This window comes from Musca vetustissima, unplaced genomic scaffold (genome assembly GCF_032173495.1).
Source record: "Musca vetustissima isolate MV318-11 ecotype Yass unplaced genomic scaffold, APGP_CSIRO_Mvet_v1 utg45265, whole genome shotgun sequence".
Lineage (NCBI taxonomy): Eukaryota > Metazoa > Arthropoda > Insecta > Diptera > Muscidae > Musca > Musca vetustissima.
Window position 1 is genome coordinate 58,490 of NW_026878241.1, and position 25,146 is coordinate 83,635.

The following is a 25,146-nucleotide window of genomic DNA, read 5'->3' on the forward strand; positions in this document are numbered from 1 at the left end:
AAAACTTAACCGATCTTTCTCAAAAACAATAGGGGTCTTCATTGGCCAGAACCAATTTTACATGCAAAATTGTCCTTTTGAAAGATTGTCCTTTTGAAAGAACTATAGTGGCCTTTATAAACGAGATGAAGCTCCGACCGTCTTTATAGACCCCTTATGAACAACCTAAAGTGTTTATAGGAAAGAATAAAATAAACTAATTTTTAATAGGAAACTTTGGGCTGCCTATAAGTGTCTATACTGAGCTGTTCAAGACAGGTAAGTTTACGAAGAAAGTCATCGATGTAGTCTTCTGGCCCATTTAAGCCACTTTTAAATCCCCACCATATGTTCGACCCTAAATTGTTTTCTCGGAGTATATAAATTTCGTTTGTGTATGAACTTTAACTACTTGTCATAAGTATCTTGAGATACCCGAGAAGAATAACAGAGGATATGATCCGGGGATGGGTATTCGGTGATTTCATACATTAATGGTACAATAGTACAATTGTGATAAACTTTCGCGACGACTAATATATTTTTCCACCTTTTAGTTGGATTTCAACACGTGTAAGTTATCTCGCGTAACCTATTATTGACCTGTTATTCCATTACTTCAAACATCCAATCGGCTTTTTCGTGATCAAAACCTATATGCTGTAATTAGAAATATATTTTCCTTATGAATAACAAATTCAGTATTTGAAACAATTCCCCCAAATGCCACGACAAATGTAACAACGGCCTAGACCTTATAAACAAATTCATTTCATTTAATGAATATCATTATTACATACAATATTAAATCCCAAAATATTGTCACAAATTTCCATTTTCCAGCCGAAGTGTGAATCGTTCTGTCGTTAATGCCGCATACATAAAAATGCAAATCAATGTAGGTGACTGCGTTACGAATGCGGCCTGTGTGTAAAGGGGTTTGGTAAGGCACGTGAGTCGATATCGAATTTGCAAACTACTGAACACACACATACATATGAATGTATTTGTCAATATATGTGATTTTTTAGATAATATACATATGATACATCAATAGATGTTAGGGTGTGTTGGAAATTATATGAAAAGAAAATTTGTTATTCTAGAAGAAGACCTTGTGGACTTCTATAAGAAGAAGTACTCGTCTTCTATAAAAAGGCTTTCTGGCCTTCTTTAAAAAGTCCTCCTGGTTGTCTATGAAGGCCTTCTGGTTCCGACCCTTTTTCGTTGCGTTAAACGTTTTTGTTGCATCTTCGAAATGAAGTAGCAATAATAGGCTATAGTTTTGAAATAACATATAAAACGCCACGATACCCATTTTAGACGGTCGAATTTTGTAACCAAAGGGCTTGTAACTAGGCATTCTAGTTTCTTCCCGAAAAAAAAATATTCCATATGTTGACATTTCCCTTATAAAGGTCCAATTCCGTTCTAGGTATACCTTGTTCCAAAGTTAAATTTTAAATTTATGTAATTTGGTATTTCGCTTTCTCTGGGGATAGGAGCCATACCGGCAGATAATTCAGCCGTTTTTTGTAATTATGAATGCTCACCTCTTCATCCTCATCATCCGCTATAAGAAGATTTTTTGTTCTTTCATGCGAATATATTCTGATCGTCCGAATATTAAAAACCATAATCTATATGTCTATAATAAAAATTATTCTTAATTAAATTTATTATTAATTACAATTATAATTACACTATGAGCTCCCTAAGAAGAATTTCAGAGTATAACCTGTCATTTTATGAGTATAACCTTAGCTAGGATATGAAATAGCTTTATCTTTTGGCATTCTCTAATTTCGGCCTGACCTAATATAGAGTTTATTTATTTATTTTATTTATTTTTTTTTTTTTTTGAAAATTCCTAATATTCATATGCACACGAACTCACACACACAAACAGTGTCATGTTGGGAACTCTATGTATGTATATATAGATCATCATGTAACATCTCTCATTATTTTGAAATTATTCAACAGAAATTCCGATTCTATCGCACTTGACATAATGATTGCAAAAGAAGATAACAACAAAAACACAACTGTTGTTGTTCTTTTGTACATAGGTTTTATAATTCTTTTTTTTTGGAATAGGCTTCATGTTACTCTTTGAAACGATAGGTGGTGTGTGTGTGTGTGTTGTACTTTTTTTCAAAAATGTGACTCTTACGCGTATGCTCTGTCTTTAGTTACGTTGTTTAAGGAAAATCATATATGTATGTTGTATTCGAATTCGTTTAATTTTAATATTCTTGCGATAAGATTAAAACAAATTGTTAATCTGAAAAAAAAACACGAAGGAGTTCTGAGAATATTTAAAGAGAATATGTAATTTTTAATGTGAATAGTATATATAATTTTTTGTAATTAAAGATGATCAATATTACAGCTATTATATCTCAAGCAAAAAAATTTTGTAATCAAGATTTGCGTCTATGAAGACGCTTTTCCAAATCACCACCTCCTTCGGTAAAAAAAATGGCTGAAACTTTCCAAAAAACCAAAATGTTTCGGAGACTATAAATGAGAATCGTTATTGTAATATTTTCACCAAACCCATACGAATTCCAAGTTCATCGGTCCACTATTTCAGGTAACTCCTGCAAGAAGGATTAACATTTTCAATCTAAACCTTCATTATATACGGAGATAGGGTCTCTTGGGAAACCCCTATCGTTGTTTTTCCAACAAATGACAAATTGAAAATTGAAAACAAAATTTTTATGAATGCACGCGGTATATGTATTTTTTTTTTCTTTTTTTTGTAGGATATTGTTTGTGCTATGAGAAAATTAAATAATACCGATTCTCTTACAGAGCCTCTATATGACAGATATATCATCAGAATGCAGAATGCCAAATTATAGCCACTTCGATGGAAGCATATCGACGAAGACCCTTTAAATACCGAAAATGGGCCGATATCTATATCCAAAAAAATTTCTTCCGAATACTCGGATTGCCACATTACTGTTATTCTGGAAGGGAAAGGCCACTTAAACAATCAACACAACTTTGGATACCCTCCACCATAGTTATACTGAGAGATACATGCAATGAATATATAGGGAACATACCAAAAAGTTATATGAGGCTATGTCTAAAGGGGGAGCAATATTAATTACATAGTGTAGGAAGTAGTGAATTATGCCTAATTAATGACCGGTCCAATTTTGAACCCAATATATTAATTTTTTATCTCAATTCTTTGCTTCAAGAGGTATCACTATCGAGCAGATGCCTAAATGTCTGCCGATATATTTCATTATTGTCATGTTTAAGTTTTTTATCACAATATCTTTAGAAGGCGGAATGCTTACAACAGATGCCTAAAACGTCTTTGTAGAGTAGAAATTGGCTATTCCACGTAACGACTACCCAATTCGAACACACGGAACAAATCAGATAACTATTTTAATATAAACCATAAAAAAGGGGGTTACCCTTCACCACTTTGGGTATATTGTACATATGTATCCTAACAATATCATGCATATGTTCCCTCTTCCGTCTGCATAATACGGGGAAAATTTATGGAAAACTATTGATAGCAAAACTGATACACGCTATTCACTACGCCACGTTGTTAAAAATATAATCTATATGTGAGAGGTATATCTAAATCTAAACCGATTTTCCCAAAACTCACCACACATCATTGTAGACTCGAAGGATATAAAAGGGACTTTGGTGTACTATTTACCTAAAATCGGACGAAAATATATATGGGAGCTATATCAAAATCTTAACCGATTTTCCAAATTTCAGGGACTTTGGTACACCATTTATTCGGAAAATATATATGGGAGCTATATCCAAAACCGATTTTCACGAAACTTCACACACATCATTCTTGACCTAATTTATTACGCTGTACCAAATTTCGTGCAAACTTCGACAATGTATATGGGAGCTATATCTAAATCTGAACCAATTTTTCCCAATTTCAATAGGGTTCGTCCTTGGGCCAAATAAGTGACCTGTGCCAAATTTTATCCAATTCGGATTATAAATGCGACCTTAACTTTGTTTACAATTTTACATCGACAGACAGACGGAAAAAATAAAACGACTCAGAAATTTGACTATGCTTATATGTCTATCTCGATTATTTTTGCCTGTTACAAACATTGTACAAAGACATAATACCCTGTACCACAGAGTGGTGAAGGGTATAAAAAGGGGGTTATATGGGGCTACCCTAAAAAGGGATGAATATTAATAAGAAGTAACAACGATACAAAATACCAAATTCATTTAAAGCCAATTGGGGGTACCCTTATATGGGGTCTGAAAAAATTGACCTATATTTATAATTTTTTGTGCAGAAAACCCTAGGAACTCAAATTACTAAATTACAGCCAATTCAGTGAAAAAATCCGGTCAAACCCCGCCCAAAAACCTGGAAATTGGGAGGTACCCTTATATGGGGCTCCAAGAAAAAGTGGACCTATATTTATAATTTTTAGTGGGGAAATTTGGTGCCCAATAAGAACTTAATGTACCAAATTTCAGCGATTTGAAAAGCGCGGAACCCCAAAATTGAAAACCGCGCTAATTTTTTGTGGAAGAACTGAAATTACTACATTACAGCCAATTCGGTGAAAATTCCGGTAAAAACCCTCCTAAAAACTGAAAATTGGGAGGTACTCTTATATGATGGCTACCAGAAAAAGTGGACCTATATTTCTAATTTTTATATGGGAGCTATGCCTAAACGTGGACCGATATAGCCCATCTTCGAACTTGACCTGCCTGCAGACAAAAGACGACTCTATGCAAAATTTTAGCGTTCTATCTCCATTCGTTTAGACGCTAGAGTGATTACAACAGACAGACAGATCGTCATAGAATTTTGAGGATGAGATGAGGAATATATTTACTTTATAGGATCGGAAATGATTATTTCGATGCGTTACAAACGGAAAAACAAAACTAATATACCCTCCATACTATGATGGAGGGTATAAAAAACGGTATTCTTAACTACAGGTATTTCCGTTGGAAAATTCGGCTAAAATGTTTAATATACTGACAAAACATGGACCAATCTATTCCATTCTAATGAACAAGACAGGACACGAAAATTGCTCCACTAGAGCCCATGCACTCCACCTATGCAGACTTTGAAGAAAATTCCCTTAATACCATACAAATGTCAGGATAACCTACATATACCACATATATTATTATTGACAACCTGCACTTGCTACTTTCTAACTAGTTGCAACTGCCACACATTCCGCCACAATAACCCAAAAACACAAAAAAACTCAACATTAAACACGCATTAACTCGAATGCACATTCCTTCGAAGATGTTCAGTACCCGTGATTAGCATTATGGCTTCCACTATTCAGATACCATTCTGCAATGTGTAAACGTGGCTGGCTGGCAATTGAATGCAAGCTTATGACACGTCTAACAATGTGACTTTCACCGTTTGGGGTCGAATGGATATTGCAACAACTCGTGATATGTTAATGTTTCATCATCATCACCACCACCATCATCACGAAAGGGTTATGCAGTGATTCTATAAAATAGGGAGGGGCACCAAATCTCACCATGTATACAACTTTTTCTATGCCACGATTGTTGACACCTCCTGAGAATCCATGCAAGGCGACGGCCTACTTAGATGTTCTACGAAGTAATGGTCACATTTTCCATACCTCATTTCAGAAGAAAAAAGAAATAAGAGAAACACGCACACACACACACCAATGTACCAATGCTAATTGCGATGGTAATGTCGTCGTGAATATATTCCGTACATTAATTTAATAAGTCACGTTGAAATATAAAACATCAACAATCGGTGACTTACTACTCTGTTCGGTTTTCTTGTTCTCCCTGTTCATTCTCATTTTTTATTTAAAAATAACCACGGGCCAAGGCGGCAAAGGTAAAACGGAAGTGTAAAATTAAACGTGTTAATTAACTATACGGATGCGGAAATACAACACAGCCACTAACCAACCGATAGAACCAACCCGACACAACCACAACCGAAATGGTGACGACAACATGGGCAAATTGCCGCCAACAGGTGTTTGCCGGAACACAGGCACGACGTCGTTGCCCAGCAAAAAACACATGTTATGTGTCAATGGTTTGTTGGCTCTTTGCCGTATTATCCTTGAACGGGGAAGGGGACGGCGTTAAGCCGTAAGAGGTGTGAAATGTTAAAATAGTTCAACAAAGTCGTCAGTTTGCAATTCTAAGGACAACAAAAACTAAAAACAATAACAAACAATACCCTTTGAATGCCAAAAATCACGTTGTTGCCTTTAAGGACACACTACATTCACTGAATGCACACAATGACACCGACTGGGTTTAAAGGACTCACCGCAGGAGAGAGAGAGATTGAGAGAGTGTCCGGAGAATATACGAAAGCTTTCACAAAACACGTCTGCGTCATGAGTAAATATGCCCTCAAAAGAAAGCTTTAACCAAGTAACGAGGGTTAACACGACCAAACGACCATGGCGCCGAAGACTATAAAAGGATATGGGGATAACAGTGAAATGTTAGTTTTATTCAAAACTGCATAGCAAACGGTTATCGAAAACAAACAAACGGATATAATCTACAAAAAGAAATTTAAAAAGAAACATTTACAAAGAGACATACAGCCAAAGAAAAAAGTTCATACTAAAAGAAAAGATTACACTCAAGAAAAACATTTGTGTGAAAATAAATGAAATTTCCAAGGAAATAAAACATTAAAGAATTAATCCCAAATAAAACAGAAAAATTGAAAAATATATACAATTTCGGGAAAATATATGAAATTTCTAAAGGAATAAAATATCGAAAAAATCCATAATTTTTGAAAATATTCAAAAATAAACATTTACTTTTGAGAAGAACTAATAAATTGTGCGATTTTGTGTAACCAAGAACAACAACAGCTATACTGGATTATAAATATCTCAAAATGGATACATTATCACCACACAACAACGCCAAGGTCAGCAACTCCAGTAGTTCTGGCTGTTCGGCAGCATCCTCAACAACGGATATTAAAACTTCCCAAAAACCCACGGGGCTACGTTCCAAATCATTTTTACTCTGTTTGGGTAAACATTTGGGACGTCACTTCAGCCATCACCACCAACATCATCACCATCATACTTTAAGTCACAATGGCCACACCATTGTCTACAACAGCCAAGAGGATTTGCGTAGCTCCTCGACGGATTCCTTTTCCCTGAGCTATGAACGCAACTCCCGTTTGGATAGTTTAAATAATGGCAATGCCGGTACCTCCAGTTTGGATTTGAGCAGCGAAGAAATGAATTCCCGCACATCATCGGCCTCGGGCTGTTCCCGGCTATCCGGCGATCAGGAATTAGATATGGAAAATTGCAGCGAAAACCAGCCACACATTTATATCGCCACGACAATTTATAGGGCCAGCAGTTCAGTGGATTGTCACGATGATATTGCGGATTATAGTGAGGCGGACAGTGGCAATTCCAGTAGCGATGAAAACAACGAAGAGGAGGCAGAAAATCAGCAAGATTTGGCAAATAATAAAAATTGCCTCAACGTCAATGGTAAAATTACACAAAAATCAAAATCCTCACCAGCCTCTGTGTCAAATACACCATCATGTTCGCTGACAACATCATCCTCCAAGGGATTGCATCTAAGTCGTTTGTCCATTACATCGTCCGTGAAATCTATGTTGCAACATTTCTCCACAGTATCGGGTGTAACAACACGCTCCCTGTCCTGTTCCAGTACACCGCTGAGAAGAGTGTGGGATACGAAATGTCGTAAAACTCAAGCAAATAATTCCTCTGCAACTAAATCATCGGCCTCCTCCAGTTCCTCCTCCTCTTCGTCGAATTCCTCACGGAATCAAGCATCGAACAACAAAAAACCCGAAAAGAAACAGCAGAGTATTTTGAGGCCACCAATTCAATATGTCTATATGAAGGGTATGTCAGGTCTCTATTCCAGAGTACCCAGTTATACAGTCTGTTGTCCCTATGGCACCCAACAATGGGCTTAAATTAAGAAAACAAAAAATTGTTTTTTTGAAAAATTTTCTTTTTTAATTTCAATTTATTGCACCCTATATTCTAATAATTTCTACAAAACTTAAAACTTATATATCACCCTGACTAAGTAGAGTTAAGTTGTTACAAACAACGCCATAACGTGATGCAGTGCCTCGTTTGAAAATTATCAACAAAACAAAAAATAAATTCCAAACTAGAAATAATCACATTTTTAGATAAGGACACATACACACACGAAGTATGGTATAGGACAAGTTGAATATTTTTAGGGAATATCTACACACACACACAAAAATAATTATTTTCAAAATAATAAAAACAACAATTCCCTAAGAAACAAATAATAATAATTAGCAAACAGGACAAGGTAATTTGAGATCAATGAAAACCAAGTTTTCACCCAAAGAAAAAAAATCGACGCATGTTTAAATTTAAATATCCTTAGACTAAAGCAAACAAAAATCGGAATAAGAATAGAATAGCAAAAGAATAAAATCAAGGCACTATATAGTTCAAATTTTTGAAATGAAATACTGAAGATGATAATGATGAAAACAATAATGGAGGAGATATCGTTAAAAGTCAATAAAAAAAAATAAAAAAAAATTTGAGTTTATTATTTCAAAATGTTTATTTTTCCCACAAAAAACGGCAGATATATTCTCAAAACTATTTAAAAAACATTTCAATATATTTCGAGCGGTTTTTATATGAGATTCTATACCAATAAATTGGGTGTATCAAACCACTGGCACATTACAACGAGATGAAACATATTGAACTTTTTGAAAAAAAAAACTATTTCAATCCATTTTTTTCAATTTTCGTTCAAATTTTAATTTAAAAACAATTTTCCAACAAATAATTCCCCACAGAGAAAGCTTTATGTACAGATTTAAAAAATATATATATTTCGATTTTTTTCCATATAACAATATTTTCTTACGAGAAAAAATTCAAGTGTCATTATCTTTAAATAATTTAATTTCATTTATTTATTATTAGAAAACAAATAGAATGGCCACTTAAAAATTTGTTCTCCCTTTAAAAAGCCGTTAAGCCCCCAAAATTATTGTAAGCATATCCAATGTCTTGTATACCCCTTTCTAAAAATCCAAATCCCACAATTGTAAATAAAATAAAAACATGTCTTAATTTTCTTGCTAAGCACACCCAAATACTTCAAAGCAAACTAAAGAAACATATTTACGAATTTATTATAAATAATTATTAATATGAAAACGATTTACTGAGAAACAAATAAAAAATCTAACAAAAATATAAAAATTAAAAAAAAAATTGTCCAAATTCCTTTCCCCAAAAAACAAAACTAGCTGAAATTTAAAATATATTTCTTTTTTTTCTAAATTAGCAAAAAAAATGAAACTATTTTTTAAAAGTAATTTTATTAGGTAAAACAAATATATCATTATTCTAATTTCTAATAAAAAATTTATAAATTTCCTTTAAGTAATTTAAGTAATTATAAATAAATAAATAATTGTAAACTACTATTTTCTTTAAGAAAACTAAACCAAAAAGAAAAACAAACAAACAAAATAAAATAAATTTTGAAATCTAAAATTTTAAATAAATACTGATTTTTTATTCACAAAATGTTAATAACAGAATTACATTACATTACTATGTAATGTATTTCAGAGCGATAGAGAGAGAGAGAGGTAGGAGAGTAACGTTGGCAGTTGACATAAAAGCTAACATCAATCATCTTAACCAAAGGGAAACGGCAACAGTTTGCTGGTGAAAATAACACTTGTTGCCTATATTATCGACGAAAATGATGGAAATCCCGTTATTCGTTGTGGTTTAAAGGAACTATGTATTTTCATTTTATACCCTTCACCACACTGTGGTACAGGGTATTATGTCTTTGCGCATATGTTTGTAACAGGCAAAAATAATCGAGATAGAGCCATGGTTCCTTTTGAGAATATGCATAGAATCACTTTCTAAGTCGATTTATGCATGTCCGTCCGTCTGTCTGCCTGTCCATGTTAAATTGTAAACAAAGTACAGATCGCATTTATGATCCGAATTGGATGAAATTTAGCACAGCTCATTTGTTTGGCCCAAGGACAAACCCTATTGAAATTGGGAAAATCGGTTCAGATTTAGATATAGCTCCCATATATATTTTCGTCCAATTTAAGGTAAATGGTGCACCAAAGTCCCTATATAGCTTTCGATTTGCACGAAATTTGGCACAGTGTAATAAGTAAGGTATAGAATAATGTGTGCAAAGTTTCAGTAAAAATGGTTCAGATTTAGATATATATATTAGGTAAATAGTCCACTAATGTACCTGGAAATCTTTTGATTTGCACGAATTTTGGCATAGTGTACTGAATTAAGTCTAGAATGATGTGTGAAAAGTTTTGAGAAAATCGGTTCACATTTAGATATAGTAATATAAGTCCTTGGAAATATTTTGACTTGCACGGAATTTGGCACAGCGTAATGAATAAGGTCTAGAATGATGTTTGCCAAGTTTCGTGAAAATCGGTTCAGATTTAGATATAGCTCCCATGTATAGCTTCGTCCGATTTTAGGTAAATAGTCCACTAAAGTCCCTGGAAATCGTTTGATGTGCACGAAATTTGGCACAGAGTTATGAATAAGATCGAGAATGATATCTGCCAAATTTCGTTAAAATCGATTAAGATTTAGATATAGCTCCCATATGTAATTTCATCCGATTTAAGGTCATTGGTGCACCAAAGACCTTATATATCTTTCGTTTTGCACGAATTTTGGTATAGGGTACTGAATTAATTCTAGAATGATGTTGCTAAGCTTCGTGAAAGGATCCATAGCTAGATTGATTGACACAACGTACTGATGTTATATAAATTAGTCTCTGGCAAGTTTCCCTGAAATCGGTTCAGATATAGATTTATAACAAAACGCGTCGTCTGTTAGGATACATATGTAAAATACACCCAAAGTGGTGAAGGGTATCATATAGTCGGCCCAGTCCGTCTTTACTACTTTCCTTACTGGTTACTGTTTTGGTTTGCATGAACAAGGATGAGCCATTGAATAGACAACAATTATCCGAAAAAGTTGTATGGCACGTAGGCAGATCAATAATTTGGTGACATTGTTCACCTTATGGTAGATTGTATATAACCTCTCCCATAAGATTGATTGTATACTAGATGTGTCCTTTTGTTTTATATTGCAAATGCGTATATGTATTGCAAATGGGTATATCGGTCCACGTTTTGGTATAGCCCCTATATAACGTAATCACCCATTATTATTCTTCAACTAATATTTTTCAACTAAATTGGATGAAAGTTTGGGTTTTGAATCTATAGCGAACCTTCCAACTCAAAATTACGTCGTAGGTGAAATCTATACTGCAGCATTTCTTCACAGTATCGGGTGTAACAACACGTCCCCTTTCTAGTTCCAGTACACCACTGAGGAAGGTATGGGGTACGAATTTTCGTAAAATTAACACTTCCTCTGCAACTAAATCATCCGCATCCACCAGGTTCTCCTTCTCCGCCAATTCCACCACCAACCACTCCCGGAATCAAGAGTCAATCAAAAAAACAAAACAAGTGAAAAAGCGTTAAGTTCGGCCGGGCCGAACTTTGGATACCCTCCTCCATAGACCTTTCACTTTGATACAGTGAAAATGTGCCTCATCGAAATATTGGTTCTAGACCCCATATTTTTTTGGACCAACTCAGTTTCAGAAAATTGTGATTTCATCCAAACTTTGCCTATCTTATTATTTCTTCCAAACTTAGTTCAAGTTCGAAGATGGGGTATAACGTTCCACTCCTCCTGGTAAATCGAACACAGGGGATAGGCCTAGGCCTAAATCCGGGCTATAGTTCATTATCGAACCTTACGTTCTAGTTTTTTTATCTCGATATCCTCCGCAAGTGAAATGATTATATCAGTGTCTTAGAACCAAACCCAAAACGCGGAACAAATCAGATAAATATAAAAAGGGGGTTGTATGGGGACTACACCAAAAAGTGGGCGAATTTTTGGTAGGGAGATTTGTTACCATACACGACTATAAAATACCCAATTGCAGCGAATTCGGTTGAAAAACTCGCTCAAGAATCCCAAAATACTGAAAATTGGGGATATCCTTATATGGGGGCTACCCGAAAAAATGGACCTATATTCATAATTTTTTGTGGAGAGATTTGGAAACAATTAAGAACTCAAAATACTAGATTATAGCCAATTCGGTGAAAAAATACGAACAAAACCCCCAAAAGGGGGTACCGTTATATGGGGGCTACCAGAAAAAGTGGACCTATATTTATAATGTTTTGTGGAGACATTAAGTACCCAATAAGAACCCAATGTACTAAATTTCAGTGAATTCGGTTGAAGAACGCGCTCGAGAACCTCAAAATACCGAAAATTGGGGGGTACCCTTATATGGGAGCTATGCCTAAACGTGGACTGATATATCCCATCTTCGAACTTGGCCTGCCGGCAGAAAAAAGACAACCCTATGCAAAATTTCAGCACCCTATCTCAATTCCTTCAGAAGATAGCGTGATTACAACAGACGGACGGACAGACGGAAAGACAGACGGACATGGCTATATCGTCATATAATTTTACGCTGGTCAAGAATATATATACTTTATAGGGTCGGAAATGAATATTTCGAATGACAAAATTAATTTACACTCCATACTATGGTGGAGGGTATAACAAAAACCGAAAAAAACATCAGAGAATTTTGAGGCCACCAATTCAATATGTCTATATGAAGGGTATGTCGGGAATCTATTCCAGAGCACCCAGTTATACAGTTTGTTGTCCCTACGGCACCCAACACTGGGCTTAAATTAGGAAAAACCAAAATTAAACACGATATAGGCCACAGTTATGGACCAATCATCACGAAATTTTGCATGTAGAATGGGTTCTGGCCAATGAAGACCCCTATTTTCGAAAAGATCGGTTATTATTTAGGGGATGAAATGGAACAAAAATTTTATTTTTGTCTGATTTTCTGGTCGTTCCAGAGCCCGCAATTATGGCCCGAACATCGTGAAATTTTAGATGGAGAAGGGGATCTGGCCAAAGAATAAGCACGCCTGTTTTGATAAAGGTCCGTCAATATTTAGCGGGTCAAATGGGCCCTGTCTTTTGTGTGAAAAATAACAAAATTTGTATTCTATTGCGTACATATTTTCCCCTGAAGGACCTAGACCCAAAAAGTTGATAGTATGTTCAAGATGAGTGGTTGATATTTAAATTGATACCACTTATATGGTCGTATGTACTCAGCTGTGGGAGTTACACTTAAATATTTACAGGTGTTTACGTATTCAGACATTATTTAGTAACCCAAAACCACACTAGAGGGCGGAAATATAGCGCTGATAGCTTTGAAAATTTCCATGAGATTCCAGTTATTGTCAAGGACAACGCCTATAATTTTCGGTGATGATCAGATAATAATTTTGTGATGAAGTGGACCGTAAACTTAACTTTTTGTGTTACTTATTTATTTTTTTATTTATGTATTTATTTTATTTATTTATTTTTTTTTTGAGTCATAACATCATAGAATAACTCACGATAGAGACAATCTGGACAAGTACAGCCCTCGTCTACTGAATATTAGTAATATTTGTTGACCTTTAGTCGGGTTTCAAGAGGGTGCAAATAACGCAAAGTTAGATTTTCGTGGAAGTTGTGTAGGGTATTATATGGTCGGCCCCGTCAGACTATACTGCTCCGCCCACTGGTTTTATTTTACCCTTACCTAGTAGTGTTATTTGTGTGGGTGGGGGGACGGTGGTGCGAAATGAAAAACTGCGACGTAGGGTAGAAAAACTTCTTTCACTAACTAAGTACTGCCATCTGCCGAACGAATAATGGATTTATTTTTTCCAAGCCTAATATAATATGAGTAAATGATTTAGTTCAGAGACGTTAGCAAGGGGGGGGTTGTATTGCATATTCAGATTTAACTTATCGAAGAATCCAATACATACTGATAGCTGCTCTTTTCCTTTCATCCACTGAATGGGAAGTACCGGAAGTCCGTTAGTCGACCGTGTTAGGCTATATTTTCAGACTTGTTCTAAGATTCCGAAACTCGAGTCAATATTAATCATTTTTAAATATAATATACATTTTTATTTCTTCATTTAAAAATCTCAGTCACATTACCCTCGGTAAAAAAGAATAATTCGAGTATTCATTGCCAAAATCACAATTAGTCGAAATTTTAATAACTGCCTATTTATAATTTCCAGAAAAAATATTTAATAACATTTCCATTTCATCGAATATATCATGCAGATAGAGATATTAACAATTCTGGGAAATTATTCATCGGTCGAAAAGAAAAATTCGAAGAAAGCTAATATATCATGCTAATAATTTATGTACATGACATCCATATACAATTTTGGGAACAAGAAGTTTTTGATAAGATTTACAAAACTCCTTTTTAAATGAAAACATACATTTATGTATGTATGTCGGACAAAAAGCTTTGAAATACTTAGTAGTAAGAAGGAAAACTTACTACATACCATACGAACTGTTATTAAAATATTTTTGTTTGTATTTTTATTTTTGTTAAAAAAAAAACAGGAAAGAAGAATTCAAAAATACATTTTAGATATCAGAATACATTTGTCGAAATATGAAATTCTGGATTATTTTTACATGATTATACATAAATTATGAGACAATGTCGAGGGCTGCAAAAGAATTCACTGAACTCACTGAAAAGTATTCACACACACAGAATATTATGTCTTTGTGCATATATTTGTAACAACAAAAGGAAACTATCTCGTCTCATGGTTCTTTTAGGGAATAGGCATGAAATCACTTTCTGAGTTGTTGAGTTGAGTCTGTCTGTCTGCTGACTCTGTGCAGGTCGCACCCTATTGTAATTGGAGAAATCGTTTCACATTTAGATATAGCTCCCATACACATTTTTGTCCGATTTTAGGTGAATAATGCACCAAACCTAAATAGGGCGCTCAAGAAACCTAAAACGAAATTTGGAGAAATATATTTTTTCAAGCGTAGATTTTATTAGAACATTTTTTTTCAAGGATTAAAAGCAACATTTTGATAATAATCGTAGATTTTTTAAAAATATTTCATCACCAATTTTGAATTTGTATACCCTACACAACTATGTTGTCAGGGTATTATAGCTTTGTGCAGCTCTATACGTTTGTAACGCCGGGAAATATTGGTCCTATACCCACCTTTAAGTATACCGTCATATCTCGACTAGCTGAGTCGATCTAGACATGTGTGTCCATCCGTCCGTCTGTTCATTATAATTTGTAAACACGATACAGGCCACAGTTATGGACCAATCTTCACGAAATTTTGCATGTAGGATGGGTTCTTGCTAATGAAGACCCCTATTGTTTCTGGTAAAGATCGGTTAATATTTAGGGGATGAAATAGACCACATACAAATTTTTTGTCGGTTTTTCGCAATTATGGCCCGAACATCGTGAAATTTTAGATGGAGAAGGGAATCTGGCCAAAGATTAAACACGCCTGTTTTGATAAAATAGGTTAATATTTAGCGGGTCAAACGGACCCTAACTTTTGTGTGAAAAATGACAAAATGTTGATTCTATGGCGTATATATTTACTTCTAAAGGACATAGACCTGAGAAGTTTACAGTATATATAAGAGGAGTGGTTGACCTTTGAATTGATACCAATTATATTGTCTTATGTACTCGGATGTGGAAGTTACACGTAAATATTTATAGGGGCTTACTTATTTAAAAATGATTTAGTAACACATTACCACATGAGAGGGCGGAAATATAACGCTGATCACTTTGAAAGTGTCCATGAGGATCCATGTATAGTCCAGTACAACGCCTATAATTTTCCGTTACGATCAGATAATAATACTGGGATGGAGTGTAGCGAAAACTTATTGTTTGTGTTGTTTCGAGTTGATAAGCCACTATTGAAAGCCGAACAACACAAGACAACTCGCGGTGAAGAGAATCTGGACAAGTAATTAGAAGAGCTGTACTGAATATTAGTAATACTTGTGGACCTCTAGTTGGTCAAGAGGCTGCAAGTATCGCGAAATATTGCCCAAGCTCAGAATATAGAACCACACAAAGTTAGATTTTCGTGGAAGTTGTGTAGGGTATAATATGGTCGGCCCGTCCGACTATACTGCTCCGCTCACGGGTTTATAAATATTTTTTTTAAATAATTAATTCATTAAACTAATGTCTTGGTTTCACATTATAAACATATTTAATAATATAATATTATTAGTATGCTTAATAATTGATTTTTATAAAAGTAATAATATTTCATAGCTGAATCCAATTAACACACATGTTGTGTTAATTTTCCACACCTTTTTATATTATTTTATTAAATTGTCTTCGATAATTAAACTGTATGATATATTTCACACTTTTTGTAACATCCTTTTAAAAGTTAATATAATTATGTTTTTGTACACCTTACATGCATATGAAATTCAATTTTATTGACTGATTCCGCCTATTTGTTTCTACTATGACATCACACAGATATACACATACGTACATAAGTATCGATTAGAATAACAAATGTGTCAATACATTTGTGTGCGGCAATAGGAAAACATATTCCAGTCGAATACAAAAAAAAAACAGTGAGCGGAGCAGTATAGTCGGACGGGGCCGACCATATGATACCCTACACAACTACCACGAAAAGCACACTTTCGGCGGTTCTATATTCTGAGCCTGGGCAATATTTCGTGATATATGCACCCTTTTTACCGATATAGATCAACAACTCCTCTTTCTAAGTCTTGCATATTTTCCAAAACTTTTTTTTCTTGAAGTGAATTTTTACGCAATAAAATAAAACATTGGTTACTTTAGGTTTTGGTTGATTTGACCCTCGGAAAATTGACCGATCATCTAAACAGCCGCTCTAAGTATTTGGTCAGATCCCTTTCACCTTGTAAAATATGTGATGTTATGCATATAATAATTGCCTCTAGAGCGACTAGAAAATCTGACAAAATTAAAGTTTTCGGTTCATTGCACCCCCTGAAGGAAATCTCAACTTCACCGAAAACTATAAGCATCGTCCTAGACCATAATCGGAACTTCATGTACAATTTCAAAGCAATCAGCGCGACATTTCCGTCCTCTAATGGAGTAATAGTAATAATATGCACACAGTCACCTTTACTTAATTACGTATAACTCCCTCATCGGAGTACATACAGCCATATAATTGGTATCAATTTGAAGGTCAACAACTCATCTTGGACAAACTATCAACATCTCGAGTATATGTCCTTCAGGAGCAAGTATATACGCCCCAGAATATAAATTTTGTAATTTTTCACACAAAAGTCAGGGTCCATTTGACCCGCTAAATATTGACCGATCTTTATCAAAACAGGCATGCATATTCTTAGGCCCGATCCCCTTCTCCATGTAAAATTTCACGATGTTCGGACCATAACTGCGGCCTCTGGAGCGGCCAGAAAAACCGACAAAAATTTAGTATTTTGTCCATTTCATCCCCTAAATATTAACCGATCTTTACCAAAAACAATAGGGGTCTTCATTGGCCAGAACCCATCCTACATGCAAAATTTCGTGAAGATTGGTCCATAACTGTGGTCTGTATCGTGTTTACAAATTATAATGGACAGACTGACGGACGGACGGACGGACACACATGTCTAGATCGACTCAGCTAGGCGAGGTATGACGATCGGTATACTTAAAGGTGGGTCTAGGACCAATATTTCGCGGCGTTACAAACTTTTGGGGCTGCACAAAGCTATAATACCCTGACAACATAGTTGTGTAGGGTATAAATAGAATTACATATGTCATGAACAATTGAAATGATCTGAGAGATTTTTGTCTACTATCATACAATATGTAAAATACATATATATGTATTTTACAAAAGACCACCAACTAAATTCTGCAGCCATGTGTAGGAATTCCCTTGCTTGATTTTATTCGCATGTACAACAAGTTGCATGTGCAACATATTGTTGTTGTTGTCTTCCGTATTGAAATACCACTAATTTGCATAGTCCGACACGTGTGAATATTAAGTGATTTAAAATGCAAAAAAATGATGATGAAATCCTGAAAATAGGAATTAGGAGTACAGGATTGAGGTAGCCTTCAAATATCGTACTTATGTATACGAAAAGTGCTAAATGGTACTAAATTTCAAATTAAGAATTAACATCACTGTTGGAGTGTAGGATTGAGGTAGTTTAAGAAATTCGTACTTATTGGTGCAAAAAGTACAATATGGTACTAAATTTATTACAATTTGGATTTTGCTTGAACGGATAGAGCTGAAAACCTGAAATTTGAGATTATGGTTACTTTTGATGACTGAGCTATAGATACATGTTTGGAAATTCGTATTTAGGCGTACGAAAAGTACTAAACGGCACCAGATTTAGTACAATTTGGATTTGGGTGAACGGAGAGAGCTGGAAACTTAAAATTTGGAATAATGATTGATGTTGGAATATAGAACTGAGATATAGAAGCATATGTCGGTACTTTTGAAAATTCGTCATTATTTGTACTAAATATGGTACAATTTACATTTGAGTGAACCGATAGAGATGGAAAACTTAAATTTGGATTTTTTTGAAAACTCGTCATTATTTTTACTAAATATGGTTCAATTTAGATTTGAGTGAACCGATAGAGATGGAAAACTTAAATTTGGAATATTTGTTATTTGAATTTTGCCTTGTAAGGGCAGTGACCATTTGATTGAAATATTAAGTGATTTATTTATGCTCTTTCGAGTTGAACTTAATGATCTAAGTCTTGGATTTGGAATTAACATTATTCGTACTTACGGATACGAGAAGTACTAAATATGGTAAGGTTAGAGTATAGGATTGAGACAGGAAATTTTGAATTATGTGTACTAAATGGTACTAAGTTTAGTACAATTTAAATTTGAGTGAAAGAGTAGAGATTGAAAAGTTATATTTGCAAAAAAAAAAACATTACTGTTAGAGTACTGAATTGAGACAGTGTTGTAAATTCGAAATTATAAGTAAATTTGGTACAATTTGGATGTTGGTGAACGGATAGAGCTGGAATCTTTATAGGTGGACTTAAGGTTATTATTGGAGTGCATGACTGAAGAAGTTTTGGAAATTCGTACTTATGGGTACGAAACACACAAAACTTGGTATAATGTTAGCTATGGTGAACGGTTATAACTCGAATGCTGAAAGTTGCAACTTAGGTTACTGTGGGCGTGTAGGATTGATATAGGTTTCGTATATAGGCACGAAAAGTACAGAATTGTACGAAATCTGGTGCAATTTGGTTTTTGGTGAACAGGAAGGGCTGGATTTGGAATTTAGATTACTATTGCAGTGTAGTATTGAGCTATGGAGACAACTTTGATAACTCGAATTTATGTGTACGAATAGTAAATAGAATAGAAAATGTACTAAATTTTGATTTGTGTAACTGAGAGAGCTGGAAGCCTAAAAATTGGAATGCGGTTCATTAACGGAGAGTTAGAAAGAAGTACCAAAGGGTTTTTGGTACTTACTGGTTCTAAATTTAGTGGTGGTAGTGATATGGAGGCTTGGGCTTGAAGATAATCTTAAATGTGTACTTATTTGTTCGAACAGTGCTGAACGGACCTAAGTGTGGATTCTGTACGTATTTGCTAATATATATAATTGGAATTCTGATCCATTTTCAAAATAGGAAATAAGAAAGAGATTTCGGAAAATTGTTCTAATGTATATAAAGAGTACTAAATGATAATAAACTTGATATTAGATGTAGGAATAGGGGTGTTATTCAGAATTATAGTACAACAAATTACATACTATAAACGATTTCCATATTATTATTTTTATACCCTACACAACTATGTTGTCAGGGTATTATAGCTTTGTGCAGCCCCAAAAGTTTGTAACGCCGCGAAATATTTGTCCTGGACCCACCTTTAAGTATACCTATCGTCATATATCGACTAGCTGAGTGGATCTAGACATGTGTGTCCGTTCGTCCGTCTGTCCATTATAATTTGTAAACACGACACAGGCCACAGTTATGGACCAATTTTCACGAAATTGGGTTCTGTCCAATGAAGACCCCTATTGTTTTTTGGAAAAGATCCGTTAATATTTAAGGGATGAAATGGACCAAAAACTTTATTTTTGTCAATTTTTCTGGTCGCTCTAGAGGCCGCAATTATGGCCCAAACACCGCGAATATTTAGCGGGTCAAATGGACCCTGACTTTTGTGTGAAAAATGACAAAATTTTTAGTCTATGACATATATATTTACTCCTGAAGGACATAGGCGCGAGGAGTTGATAGTATATCCAAGGGGAATGTTTGGCCTTTAAATTGATACCAATTATATTCTCGTAGGTACTCGGATGCGGGAGTTGCACTTAAATATTTACACGTGCTTACGTATTCATATATAATCTATTGTCACACTGGAGAGCGGAAATATAGCGCTGATCGCTTTGAAATGTTCCATGAGGTTCCAGTTATGGTCAAGGACAACGCCTAAAATGTTAGGTGATGATCAGATAATAATTTTTCGGATAAAGTGGACCGAAAACTTAAATATTTTTACTTTTCGAGTCGAAAGCCGAACATCACAACACAACCCACGGTGAAGGGAATCTGGACAAGAAATTAGAGAGGCTGTACTGATTATTAGTAACATTTGCTGACCTCTAGCCAGTCAAAAGTGTGCAAATATCGCGAAATATTCCCAATCTCAGAATATAGAACCACAGAATGTTAGATTTTCATGCAAGTTGTGTAGGGTATCGTATGGTCGGCCCCGTCCGACTATACTGCTCCGCTCACTGTTTTTTTTAAAATTATTATTAAAAATGTTAAGTAGATATAGTTATGAAATTTGAAATTAGTCAAATTAGTCAAATTAGCATGCTCCGTAAATCTAGTCTTAATATACACTCCACCTTATGATGGAGGATATAAAAATCCGGGCTTATATTAGTGCATGGTTATTTTTTTAAATTCAATACCAAGTCAAAACATCGTTTAGTTAGGTCAAGCGATTGTATAATAACATTTTCAGCAACGTCTATGACCCTTAATCATTATGCACACTTTAAGTAATGACATCAACTTCTCGGCGATGTTTATAGACAGTGTTTTTACAAAGCAATTAAATTTAATGAACACTTATTGTGATTTACTATGGTGACGATGGCCTATAAAATGGCAAAAGTAATTGACTGGTGTTTGCCCCATACATTGTAGGATGTGTTAATCTACCACAAAGCCTAAATTTACGTCATAGAAAGGCTAATTTTGTGAATATGGAGGCTATATAAAGGAGATAGATTAATTCCATTGTCTTGGCAGAAGATGTTTATTGCAGCACACACACATACACACTCATCCGAAAATGCCAATGATAATATTCTCTCTGCCACTAGAGGTTAATGGCAGGACAAATGATAAAGATATGAAAATAAAAAAACTACGACGAAATTTCGTCAACAATAAGAACGACATCGTTTTCGTGTTTTTCTATTTTATTTATTTATTTTTTTTTCTTTTGTCTTCATTAACACCCATCGATGTCACGTTGTTCGCACCAAATGCATCGATGATTATTTTCTGGTATGCACAGGATTCTTCTTGGTCCTCATTGCAATTGGCAAACAAGTGGCAAACTAACAAAAAGCTCCATGGGAAACCACTCCTACGTATTTCTATGTTCGGCTATTGTCGCTTTTCTTTTTTCGGGGCCAAAATCCTTCAGTTCGAAGACCATTTGTTTTAATATAGGTTCACTTCCCACTTTTCATTCCTTCTTGCATATGTATGTGTGTGTGCGTGCATGCGTGTGATTGAAAAGGGATTAAGCTAGGGGATTTGCCACATACTGCAATGAATAGACGTTGCCTCCTTCTTTTTCTTTGGAGTTGTCCGCTTGTTTGTATTCTCACTTATAAATAGGTTGATTGTCATTTGAACTTGACAAATGTGTCGGTCGGTCAATGTTCTGTCAAATTGAATCTTTAATTGCAAAAATTAATTAATTTATAGCATTTATCGCGAGGACAATGCATTTATTGCAGTCATCAATACAAGGATATGGTTCAATGTGTGTTTGGGATTTGATGTGACAGTGGGATAAAATATCGTTATATTAACAATAGAAAGATATTTTGAAAATAAAAACTACGCATTTTTAAAGTACAAATTTTGGAACTTGCAAAAGTATACCTAGCAGTTCACGCTTACTTTGTTTATTGGAAAAAAAACAGTCGTTAAATTCGGTCGGAATAAACACCAACATGGGTGCATTCGTAACTTCTTAAAGATCATAATCTTTATATTGAGATCAGGGACGTACGAAATTAATTTTTTTCGCAGTAAATTTTTGTTTGCAACAGCGAATTTTTTCATTTTGTACTACCGGGCCAATCATATCTCGACTAGCTGAGTCGATCTAGACATGTGTGTCGGTCCGTCCGTCTGTCCATTTTAATTTGTAAATACGATACAGGTCACATTTATGTTTGTAACAGGCAAAAGGAATCGAGATAGACACATGGTTCCTTTCGAGAATAATCATAGAATCACTTTCTGAGTCGATTTATGCATGACCGTCTGTCCGTCCGTCCGTCTGTCTGTCCATGTTAAATTGTAAACAAGCCAAGAACGAACCCTATTGAAATTAAAGAAAATCGGATCAGATTAAGATATAGCTCCCATATATATTATCGTCCGATTTAATGTATATGGTGTATCAAAGTCCCTATATATCTTTCGATTTGCACGAAATTTGGCACAGCGTACTGAAGGAGGTCTAGAATGATGTGTGTTAAATTTCGTGAAAATCGGTTTAGATTTAGATATAGCTCTCATATATATTTTCGTCCAATTTTAGGTAAATATAGCACCAAGGTCCCTATATATCCTTCGATTTGCACGAAATTTGGCATAGCGTAATGAATTGAGTCTAGAATGATGTGTGTTAAATTTTCTGAAAATCTGTTCTGATTTAGATATAGCTCCCATATATTTTATTCCGATTTAATGTATATGGTGTAACAAAGTCGCTATATATCTTTCGATTTGCACGAAATTTGGCATAGCGTAAGGAATTGAGTCTAGAATGATGTGTGTTAAGTTTCCTGAAAATCAGTTCCGATTAAGATAGAGCTCCCATATAGAGTTTAAGTTTAGTTGAAATCGTTTTAGATTTCGATATAGCATATTTGCTTTATCGCCAAGTTTTGACCGCAAACTAAATTAAAAAACCAGTGAGCGGAGCAGTATAGTCGGACGGGGCCGACCATACGATACCCTACACAACTACCAAGATTTCGTGAAGATTGGTCCATAACTGTGGCCTGTATCGTGTTTACAAATTATAATGGGCAGACGGACGGACGGACACACATGTCTAGATTGACTCAGCTAGCCGAGATATGACGATTGGTATACTTATAGGTGGGTCTAGAACCAATATTTCGGGCTGCACAAAGAAGCTATAATACCCTGACAACATAGTTGTGTAGGGTATAAATATCCTCTTTTGTTACTAGAAAAAATATTCTTTAAAAATATCGACGCCTATTTTCTTACTTGAAAAAATATTCTTTAAAAATATCCACGCCTATTTTCTTACTAGAAAAAATATTCTTCATGCTTATTTCAGAATTTTTTTTCCTTAAAAAAAGAAAAAAAAATTCCAATTCGGGGAATTTTAAAACTTTTAAAATAATTTTTCCAAAAACTGGAACATAAAAAGTTTTAGACCAGTTGAACTTAAAAAGGGTAACATGAAATTTGAACACGCTCTTGCTGAACGGTTTTCCCAGAATTCTTAATACGTTTCCCTGCTTTCGTCTTCTAACGTTTTTATTATTTCTATAAAGATAATGTAGGTGTTAAAATATCACGTGTCCTGGTTTCCAATTTACTGCAATGCAGTTGAAAACAAAAATTTTGCGACTTCTCCAATATCATATCTAAAAAAAATGCTACAACAAATTTAATAAATTTTGTTTGTTGTTGTCACGCTCCAGAAAAAAAACACGTGATTTTCCAACAAGTTTATTGACTTCAATACAAAATTAAATTTTTTTTCGGATACAGCATGAGTTTCAAATATCAAAGAAATTGTTTGGTTTGAATTTTATCTTCCGGCCAGTGGTACTTATAACCCATGGTCTAAGCAAATAAAGACGAAAAGTAAACACAGTATTCGAAGACCTTTTTAACTTCAATTAATTAAATTTTAATTTTTGTTGTTTTTGTTTAAGTAATAAATATGAAGAAATTTGATGCTGTCCATAAATTTGTTTAGGGGCAATGACATTGTCTCAAAAGACACTGTCTATATTTTTAGGGTACCCCAGGAAAGAGTAGGGGGGTATGTATACACGGATATATGCAGTTCAATAGCAATTAACAACGAACCTCTCCTAAAAGGAAGCGGAAGTGTACATTAGCATGTTGAAAATAAACAGGGAAATGTTTACAAACAAAACAGCGTAGCAGAAAAAAAACCGCGAAAATATTCATCCATGTGTGTGTCTGTGAATGTCCATTGAATATAAAAGGTTGGTTGTAAGGCAAGAGAGAGAGAGAGCGCCACTTTGCAGACCGTTATTACCATGATGTGAGGATGTGCAAACAGCCGGAGAGGACGGGAGCTGGGCTGCTATATAAAGAAGCCGCTTGCAGAAATATCCTTCAGTACGTTGTGAACAGTGGCAGTGAGTAGTTGTAAAATAAATAAAGAAAACCGGCAAGAAAAGTGGCAAGTTAATAAAAATTAAAAGAGAGAAAGAGAAAAGTAATGAGAAAGTGAATCAAATACAAATCGAGAGAGGTAAATTGACAAATTTAAAGCGAGAGAGAGAGAGTAAACATTGTAGAGAATTTCAAAAGCAAAACAATAAAAGCCGGTAATAATAGGCAAATACACAACTAGCATGTGGGTCAAAGGAAATTGTAATTGAAAATCCGTTCAAAACACAACAAGAAAATAAAAATATAACAAAAATTGTAATTCGATAAAATAATAAAACAATTTTTCCAAAATTTTCAAA

At 34.6% G+C, this 25,146-nt stretch overlaps 1 protein-coding gene across 1 annotated transcript; it reads left to right on the forward strand.

The window, feature by feature from the left end:
- Positions 1 to 6,931: 6,931 nt before the first annotated feature.
- Positions 6,932 to 8,014, forward strand: LOC133323066 (serum factor response D). Its single transcript, XM_061532023.1, has one exon. It carries the CDS (start codon positions 6,932 to 6,934, stop codon positions 8,012 to 8,014), a length of 1,083 nt encoding a protein of 360 aa, XP_061388007.1.
- The last annotated feature ends 17,132 nt before the right edge of the window (positions 8,015 to 25,146 follow it).